At 40.9% G+C, this 8,950-nt stretch overlaps 1 protein-coding gene across 1 annotated transcript in view; it reads left to right on the top strand.

Moving 5' to 3' along the window:
* ZRSR2 (zinc finger CCCH-type, RNA binding motif and serine/arginine rich 2) overlaps window positions 1-8,338 on the top strand; it is an 18,215-nt gene extending 9,877 nt beyond the window's left edge. The window contains exons 7-11 of the mRNA XM_042456193.1: window positions 382-497; window positions 4,170-4,383; window positions 5,591-5,646; window positions 6,363-6,472; window positions 7,727-8,338. Coding sequence (XP_042312127.1) covers window positions 382-497; window positions 4,170-4,383; window positions 5,591-5,646; window positions 6,363-6,472; window positions 7,727-8,169 — 939 coding nt within the window. The 3' untranslated portion in view covers window positions 8,170-8,338. The remainder of the gene's footprint in view (window positions 1-381; window positions 498-4,169; window positions 4,384-5,590; window positions 5,647-6,362; window positions 6,473-7,726) is intronic.
* Window positions 8,339-8,950: the final 612 nt, after the last annotated feature.

The raw sequence follows: 8,950 nt of genomic DNA, 5'->3' as shown, positions 1-8,950 counted from the left end.
TATTATTATTATTATTATTATTATTATTATTATTATTATTATTATTATTAACCTTTATTTATAAAGCACTGTAAATTTACACAGCGCTGTACATACAATCTTTTTAATTAAACGGTTCCCTGCCCTCAGGCTTACAATCTAAAAAGACATGACACAAAAGGAGAAGGGAAAGGTGGTGGGGAAGGGGATGAGGTCCAGCAGTTCCTCTCTACCTGTTCCCTACCTTAAACTATTAGCTGTAACTAAACATACCTTTTGCGTTGTAAGAATTTTAATCTTTGTTGTTATCAGAAAATCAACTGGGTAAATTTAGTTACTGGGGCTTATTAATAAACAGTGTTCCGATTCTTTTGACATGTAAATTCTTTTTTGAAAAAATAGCTAGAAAATGGAACTACCTGGCACAATCCAGAACCCCCAGAAAATATAGGAACAGAGAAAGATCGAGCCAATTGCCCATTCTACATTAAAACTGGAGCTTGCAGATTTGGAGACAGGTAATTCAACTCTAAATGGATTTTTAAAAGTATTTTGCATTTTGAAAAAGCATCTTGAAGGTTAAATATATTTTGGCGTAAATTCTGAGGGTACCATCCAATATTTCAGGAATAGACTTCCACTTGCACTAAGGTTTTCCTTCTACTCTTTTCCTACACCTATTGTATATACTAAAAAAAAAAGACCCAAAAAACCCTGAGTCGACTTATCTATGGGTCAATATAGGCGCTGTATAACTCTCATTAAAAAAGGAACCACCCCCTGCTGAAAAGCAAGAGTGTCATCTGCCCTTGAATCACTGAACCTCCTCTTATTTTCTCATCCATTTAGCCTTTAGTATGAGCATGAACAGTTATGCCTGCTGGAATTTTGTAAGTTCTTTGGCATTCTTTTCCTTTGTTTCGTCCTTTACATCCTTTGTTAAATGCCCCTAAGTTTTACCCTCAACTTAACCATGGGTCATATCAAAATTCATAATTTTGGTCCCCAAACTTGCCCTCAACTTATGTATGAAGTTGACTTATAGTCCAGTATATACAATCATACAATCAGTCATAGAATTGGAAGAGTATACATCCAGAGGGTCTCTGGGCTATCTTGGGGTAGATTTGGTAGCAAGCAACAGCAAGTGGGAATCTGTTTTGAATGCCACTGAATTTCACACTGTGCTTGTTGAATGACCGTGCTTATTGAATTACTGTAAATGGAAATTCTGTTGGTAATGTGAAAATGTGATGCTGATGCTATTGTTTGCATCACTAATGCATTTTAAGTGAACAGATTTAATTGCTGATGCGTCTTGTACTAAATGCCTCCTTTTAAAAGATTTTCCACTACTTACTGAGTTCCTAAAAGAGAGAAAGGAGATTGATGACACCAAATTAGGAGGAGTAGCTAATACCCCAGAGGACAGGATCACAATTCAAGAAGACCTGGATAGATTAGAAAGCTGAGCCAATGTTAACAAAATGAATTTCAACACAGAGAAATGTAAGATACTGCACTTAGAGCAAAACAATGAAATGCATAGATTTAGGATTGGGGTGGGTGGGGGGACACCTGGCTACTTGTGAAAGGGATCTAGAAGTCCTAGTAGACCAAAAGTTGAATATGAGTCAACAGTGTGATGCAGCAGCTTAAAAAGACCAATGCAATTTTAGGCTGCATAAATAAAAGTATAGTGTCTAGATCAAGGGAAGTAATAGTGCCACTCTATTCTGCTTTGGTCAGGCCTCGCCTAGAATACTGTGTCCAGTTCTGGGCACCACAATTCAAAAAGGATGTTGACAAATTGGAGCGTATCCAGAGGAGGGCAACCAAAATGGTGAAGGGTCTGGAAACCATGCCTTATAAGGAAATACTTAGGGAGTTGGGTATGTTTAGCTTGGAGAAGAGATGGTTAAGGGTTATGGTTATGATAATCCTCTTTAAGTATTTGAAGGGGTGTCACATTGAGGATGGAGCAAGCTTGTTTCCTGCTGCTCCAGAGGCTAGAACACAGAACAATGTATGCAAGCTACAGGAACAAAGATTCCACCTCAACATTAGGAGGAACTTCTTGATAGTAAGGGTTGTTCGAAAGTGGAACACACTCCCTTGGAGTGTGGTGGAGTCTCCTTTGGAAGTCTTTAAACAGAGGCTGGATGGTCATCTGTCGGGGATGCTTTGATAGTGAGTTCCTGCATGGCAGGGAGTTGGACTGGATGGCCCCTTGTGGTCTCCTCCAACTCTACAATTCTATGACTTGTAATGCAGCATGAGCAACACTTATTTTCTAGTCAGTCTCCTAATTGGGTTAACAAAAAGTAAGCATGTATAATGTCAATCACAATCAATTTCCTCCTTCGCCCTTAAGACTGGCCTTGGGTTTGTGTGTGTGTGTGTGTGTGTGTGTGTGTGTGTGTGTGAAGAAAGGTGCAAAAGAAATAAACAAGCATTGCACTTCCTCGGAGTGTGGTGGAGTCTCCTTCTTTGGAGGTCTTTAAGCAGAGGCGGGATGGCCATCTATTGGGGATGCTTTGTGGCAGGGGGGTTGGACTGGATGGCCCTTGTGGACTCTTCCAACTCTTTGTTTGTATGATTTATATGGTCTTTATTTCCACTACAAATATTGCATGGCTTCTGATATTGAGAATCCTATAACCTAGATTAGGCAGATTAGTATGGCCAGTACAGATGACCCTAAAGAGGCAGCTTGATGCCACCACATTAAAACTAGATCAGGGCCACGACAACCACACACCACGGCTCCTATCCGGCATTTTTTAGACCAAAAAGAAGCGGCAAAAGGCTGCTCCTTTTTGGGGTGGAAAAAGGGCAGCTTTTCTGCTGCAGCACCGGCTTTTTGGCATTCCTGTGGCGTGCAGCATATAAATGCTGCACCTCTGGAGCACCGCAACACTGCCTGCAATCTGGTTGGGTGGGCGTCAGGGTTTGGACATGCGTCTTCTAAACACAACGCCCCACGCGGCCTCCAAGCCAGCATATTGAGCCAGTCTGTTTTGCCCCATGATGGTAACAAGAGTTTGGCCACCTATAGAACCCATGAGAGAGTATTTACACAGAGGCCGTTATTTCAACAAGCCAAGGCACACACTGGCAAGGAAAGTTGAGACCATACCCCACTTGGCTAATTTGAGCTGGAGGGAAGGCCCTTCAAATTTAAGACATGATCAGATAAATCACATTTTGCCATGGATCATAACTGAGCATCAGAACCGAAAACTACAATATAACATCAGTGAATTTCTTGTCTGGAGTGTTTCTCTTTCTTCTTTGCTGCCATAATTTTTTTAGGGAGAGTGCTTAGACCAAGAGCTAGGGGCTAGGTGTTGAGAAATAGACCTGAATCACTAAACTGCTTAAATCATTCTGCATTTCTTTGATGGAAGGGTACATGAGGTACATTTTAAGCAATAGTTCTGTGTTCTTTAAAAAAGAAAGGGAGATCTTTCACAGACTCAATGAAGTTAAAAGGAAGATAAATTAAAACTTTCAGTTGTACATTTGTGGGTTCATTTTTGAGTTCACATCTTATTTCACTGTCCAGTTTCTTATCAAATGGTCCCCTCCTTGAAGCTCTAACCTATGCTTTACTTTGGGCAAAGTAAAAAATACCAGGAGTCTTTTCCAGGCTGTTTCCCCCCCTTTTCAATTGCCCTCACAAATGAAACTACAGTTGGCCCTTGCTATCTACGGGGGATTCATTCCGGATCCCCCTGCGGATACCAACATCTGTGAATACTTGAGTCCACATTGTCTCTAGTGGCAGCACAGCCGTGTGCACATGCCATCGTCCGTAATTACAGCGCACCATGAGCACACTCTACCATTGGAGACAACGAGGGCTTGCTGTATGCGGATGGTTGAATCCGCGGATGGCAAGTCCATGGATATGGAGAGATGTATCATTTGTTCAAACCTTCTGTTTGGGCCACTATATTTAATGGGGTTGGGGTTGATGATCATTGACTAGTAGCCCAGCTGACACCTGAAATTTTGCCCTGATGTAAAAGTATGAACCTAATGGTTTGAATTCAAATCTTCTATTGTAATTATTGATCACTTTGTTATATGGTGGCACATATGAGGTGGTTAGTGATAAAATTTCTTAATTGCTTGTGTTAAGTTATATAATATGTAATAGCAGCATTTTTCTCTTTAATTTTAAGATGTTCTCGGAAGCACAATTACCCAGCCTCTAGCCAGACACTCCTTATTAGGGGTATGTTTGTTACTTTTGGGATGGAACAGTGTAAAAGAGATGACTATGATACAGATGCAAGCCTGGAATACAGTGAGGAAGAAATCTACCAGCAGTTCCTAGACTTCTATGAAGATGTACTCCCTGAATTCAAGAACATAGGGAAGGTCATCCAGTTCAAGGTACACTGTACACAACATGTATTGTACTGTTTTCTGCTTTTCAGAAACATGTACTTGTAGATTCTGTTCTATATTTGTTCTGACCTCAGGACTACAGGAAAGAGAGAGAGCCTAATCCCATTTTGCAACCATCCCAGTTTTTCATCTTGCTATCAATGTAGTAAAATGAGAAAATGTGAAGGTTGCAGATTGGGATTAGACTGTGCCTCTTGCATATGGCCCTTGCCCTTTCTGTTATAAAATGTGAGGTCAGAACAAGTCCTTGAAAACCCGCCCCATCCACCACCCACCCTCACCAATTGGCTGTGGTTGTATGTTGCTTTAACATTACTGGGAGAAACACATGACACCAGGAAGATAGCAAGATTCTCTTGCATGAGTTAGTGCATTTTGGCCTCTTGAGAAGCATCCATTCTCTAAGCAGTATCTGTATTGACATCAGTGGAGAAGCCACAAACAAGTTCACCCTGAAGCCCTTGTAGAGCCTGTCTGAGAGTATTCTGTCCCATGTCAGCCTCTTTCTGCTTGCTGACTCAAGGAACTTACTGAGTGGGTGTGGGACGTTACGTCCTTCACAATCTCTGCTCCCTCAATTGAATACTGTCTTTTAAAAGGAAGTTTTGCCTGGATTACCTATGTCCTTGCAGATCATTTAATGTCTTCAAGAGGAAGGGTTCTCCAGCAAGGTTCTGTTTGAAGATCACAGCGTAGAGAAAAGTTTCAGTTGAAGTGGTCTTTATTGTCTTACTTCAATATTAGTATCGTACCACATTTAGAGCATTATGGGATAGCTTGTTGGGAAAGTGCCATTGGTGATTCAGAAGCAGTGTTAAGTATTTAAAACATCCCTACTTTCCGGATAAACTACTTCATTTTACAGAAAATGAATGTGCAATGTTGCCCGGGGATTGGCAACCCAGTACCCTCTAGAATGCACTACAGCTTTCATAATTCTTGACATTTGTACACTTTGTGTACTATAGTTAATGTGTGTACATAATGTAATCTTGCAGTCCTGTGTCTATTCAGAACACTAATTTCACCTAATTAGTTAATGGGACCTATTCCCAGATAAGCTTCTGTAGGAGTGCAGCCTCAAAATGTACAAAAACAAATGGTGATCTGAATGTCAAACTAGCAATGTTGTCTTAAACTAAATTGGTTCTATATCCTGCCTAAATTAAGTTTTCATTGAATTTTTACATAGGTCAGCTGCAACTTTGAGCCTCATCTTCGAGGAAATGTATATGTTCAGTATCAGTCGTAAGTATTTAAAAATGAATGAAGTTAATAGATAAACATTAATAATATAAGGGAAATTTGTAGTAAGGGTGCCTGTTTCTTTTCTATTGCCGTGGACCAGTCCTTCCTAGTATAGGTAGTAAACTCTCCATGTTTGTGCAGTATCACTTTTCCCAGTAGATAACGGCAGAACATCCTGTAACTTGGGTTGCTCCTCCCACTCGCTTCAGTTGACATAAAAAGAAAGATTTTCTAGTGTCCCCATGTGGAGGAGCAACCCCCTAGAAAGTAAGCTTTTTTCCTGCCTAGTGTTCCAATAAGAGGTGTTTTCTTCTGCTCCATTTTGTCACTGCATCTACTGCAGTCATCCTATGTAATTTTTTTGACACTCCTCTTCCTTAAACTGTTATATTTTTTAGTCCTTAAGTCATTTTTCGCCTCCAGTACCTCCCTGCCCCCAAGAACATGGAAACCTGGGATGGCAAGGCCACAGAGAAAAGAGGAGAGAATCTCTGGCCAGTCCAGCAAGTCCAAATCTGCTCCCTTGACCTGTGCTGGGAGGTCAAGCATTCCCCTTGGAGGGTGCAAGAATGGGAAAGGTGGCACAGGAACAGACTGTCAAGAGGGGTCTTTCTGAGGCTATCTAGTCAAGCTGTAATTTTTTTGGTGTTTGCTTACAAAAGTTGTTTTACTAGTTTTGCGATTATAGTGACACGTTTTCAAATTTATTTTTGAAGAGAGCAAGAATGTCAGGAGGCTCTTGCTTTATTCAATGGTCGATGGTATGCAGGTCGGCAGCTTCAGTGTGAATTCTGCCCGGTAACAAGATGGAAGACTGCAATTTGTGGTATGCCTGTGAAATCTAATAATACCTTTTAGTCTATATATGACTTGCATAATATCTTAGTATTCATAAACTGCTATTTTTAAAAGTGAATCCAGGGCTTTTGAGGGATGATGAAATTGATAGTACAGTGCGCCCGCGCCATACGCACATGGGGCGGAAGGGGTGGCGCATCCCATTCAATTGAATGGGTGCACGTGCCCATTGCGCCCCGTGCCGCCACGCTTGAGCCCCATTGTTTCCAATGGGGCTCGAGCATAGGCGGAATTCGCCTTATGCGGAGGGATCCGGAACGGATCCCCTGCGTAAGGCGAGGACGGACTGTATCAGCTAAGCTACACCAATCAGGATTTCTCAGCATAGTTTTATTTCAAAGGACAGACAATCTGCTCTCCATATCCACAGATGTTTTATCCACTGATTCAACCATACACGGCTTGAAAATATTTCTAAAAAAATAATTTCCAATAAGCAAACCTTGATTTTGCAATTTTATATAAGAGACACAATTTTACTACACCACTGTATGAACAGCCATGGATTTTGGTATTCATGAGGGATCCTGGAACAAAACCCCAATGGATACCAAGGGTCCAGTGGTTTTCCAAAATGACCAAAGCTGTACATATAGGATTTCACCAAGAAATACCACTTCCCCCTCAATTTAAGTTATGAATTTTGTTTCAGAAGGATTGGAAATAATTTCTGTACAGCTGCTGGCTTAAAATGTAACAAAATAATTGGCTGAGAACCTACATCACATGTGGTGGAGCATAACTAACCCCATGCAATTCCACCTGGCTACCAGTTCCTGATCTGCTAGAAAAGCACATGCTCCATCAGCCATTTAATGACAGGGATAGGGTTTCTGGACAGTATTCAGCTGGCCATTCTTTACTCCAGGTGCTGCCTGAATAGTCTCCACCCTGTCGTTCAGTGGCTGTGGGAAGAAATGCCTATGCTTCTCAGGAGGCTTGTGGAATCAGGAGTAGGGAAGTCATTGCCAAAAAAAGCTACACATCTGCAAGATTTTGGCCTTTATACATAAACCTGCTGTGCTCTGGGGGTCACGGGGTAAGATCTCCTGTACACAGAAAAGACAGTTATAGAGCAGCAATACTCTCAAAGACTAAACACTGTCAATGAACAAAATGTCTTGCAGCAAAAATGAACAAAATAAATAAATTAACAGACATTGAAGGCTAAAGATAAATTTATCTGCATTCAGATTTGGATAATCATTTTAAAATATTTTAGGTTTGTTTGAAAGACAAAAATGTCCAAGAGGGAAGCACTGCAACTTCCTACATGTATTCAGAAATCCAAACAATGAGTTTTGGGAAGCCAACAGAGATATTCACATATCTCCTGAATGGACTAAAGAAGCAAGTAAAAACTCTGAAAGGAGGAATAGATTGGGCTACTATGAAGAACATTATAGTAGGTCAAGACGAAGAAGCAGCCCAAGTCCAGATCGTGGTTACAACAAACGAAATGGAGAATCTGAGAGGAAAAAAAGCCATCACAAGCATAAAAAAAGACACCTTCCCAAGAGGTCAGAAAGTCGTGGAAGGAAAAGGTCACACAGTAAAAAGAAAAGAGGACGGAGTCGCACCAGGAGCTTGACACGTAGCAGAAGTCCCTCTCGATCAAGCAGTCGAGGCAGGAAGAGATCCAGTAGCAGAGGAAGAAACAGTTGAATTTACTGTTAGTGAATGACTGTAAGAAGCCTGAGTTAAAAAGCCAACCAACCTATTATTTCCAGAGATGTTGAATAGTAGAGAACTTGTCATGTATTACTGTGCTTCAAAATAAAGCTGCTGTTCACTGGCCAATCTTACTTTTTGCAATAAATTATTTTAAGATAAACGTGACGTTTTTTTAAAATCTGTTAATCATTTGGTAACCAAGTTTTGTAAGCACTTCATTGATAGACATCCATCAGTCTTTGCTCTTAGCTGTGCTTTCAATTTTTATACCAAAACAAGTTTGATTTCACAAGTTAGTGCTTTGTCACCAGTTCAGCATGTAAAAAACCATGTCCTTGTGGTTTGCTAAGTGTTCCCCAACTTGGTGTCTTTGGATTGCACTTCCCAGCAGTCCTGGACATGTTGGCTAGCATGTGTTTCTTAGTATGCTTTGTAACTACAGAAAACCTCACAAGCTGGGGTATGGGGAGTATGTGGTTTTCTTGCTGTTGGACTGGTTTCCTTCTTCTGCAATTAGCTTTACTAGTTAAGGCTAAAGGAACTGATGCCCTGCAATTGTGTTTCTTACTTGTGCTATGCATGTGAAGGTCCAAGTATGGTTGGACTACAATAACTATCCCTTACCTTTGCCTATGCTTGGCTAAGACTGCTGGGAGCTGCAGTGGTGTACAATTTTCACCTCTGCTGTAAGTAGTGGGGTTAAAAATAAGGGCCCTTACAGACAGGCCAAAATAGAGCTGCTTCGCGTTACTTTGGATGTATGCTGTTTAAA

This window comes from Sceloporus undulatus, chromosome 3 (genome assembly GCF_019175285.1).
Source record: "Sceloporus undulatus isolate JIND9_A2432 ecotype Alabama chromosome 3, SceUnd_v1.1, whole genome shotgun sequence".
In the NCBI taxonomy this organism is placed as follows: domain Eukaryota; kingdom Metazoa; phylum Chordata; class Lepidosauria; order Squamata; family Phrynosomatidae; genus Sceloporus; species Sceloporus undulatus.
This window is presented reverse-complemented; position numbering and strand designations above follow the sequence as displayed.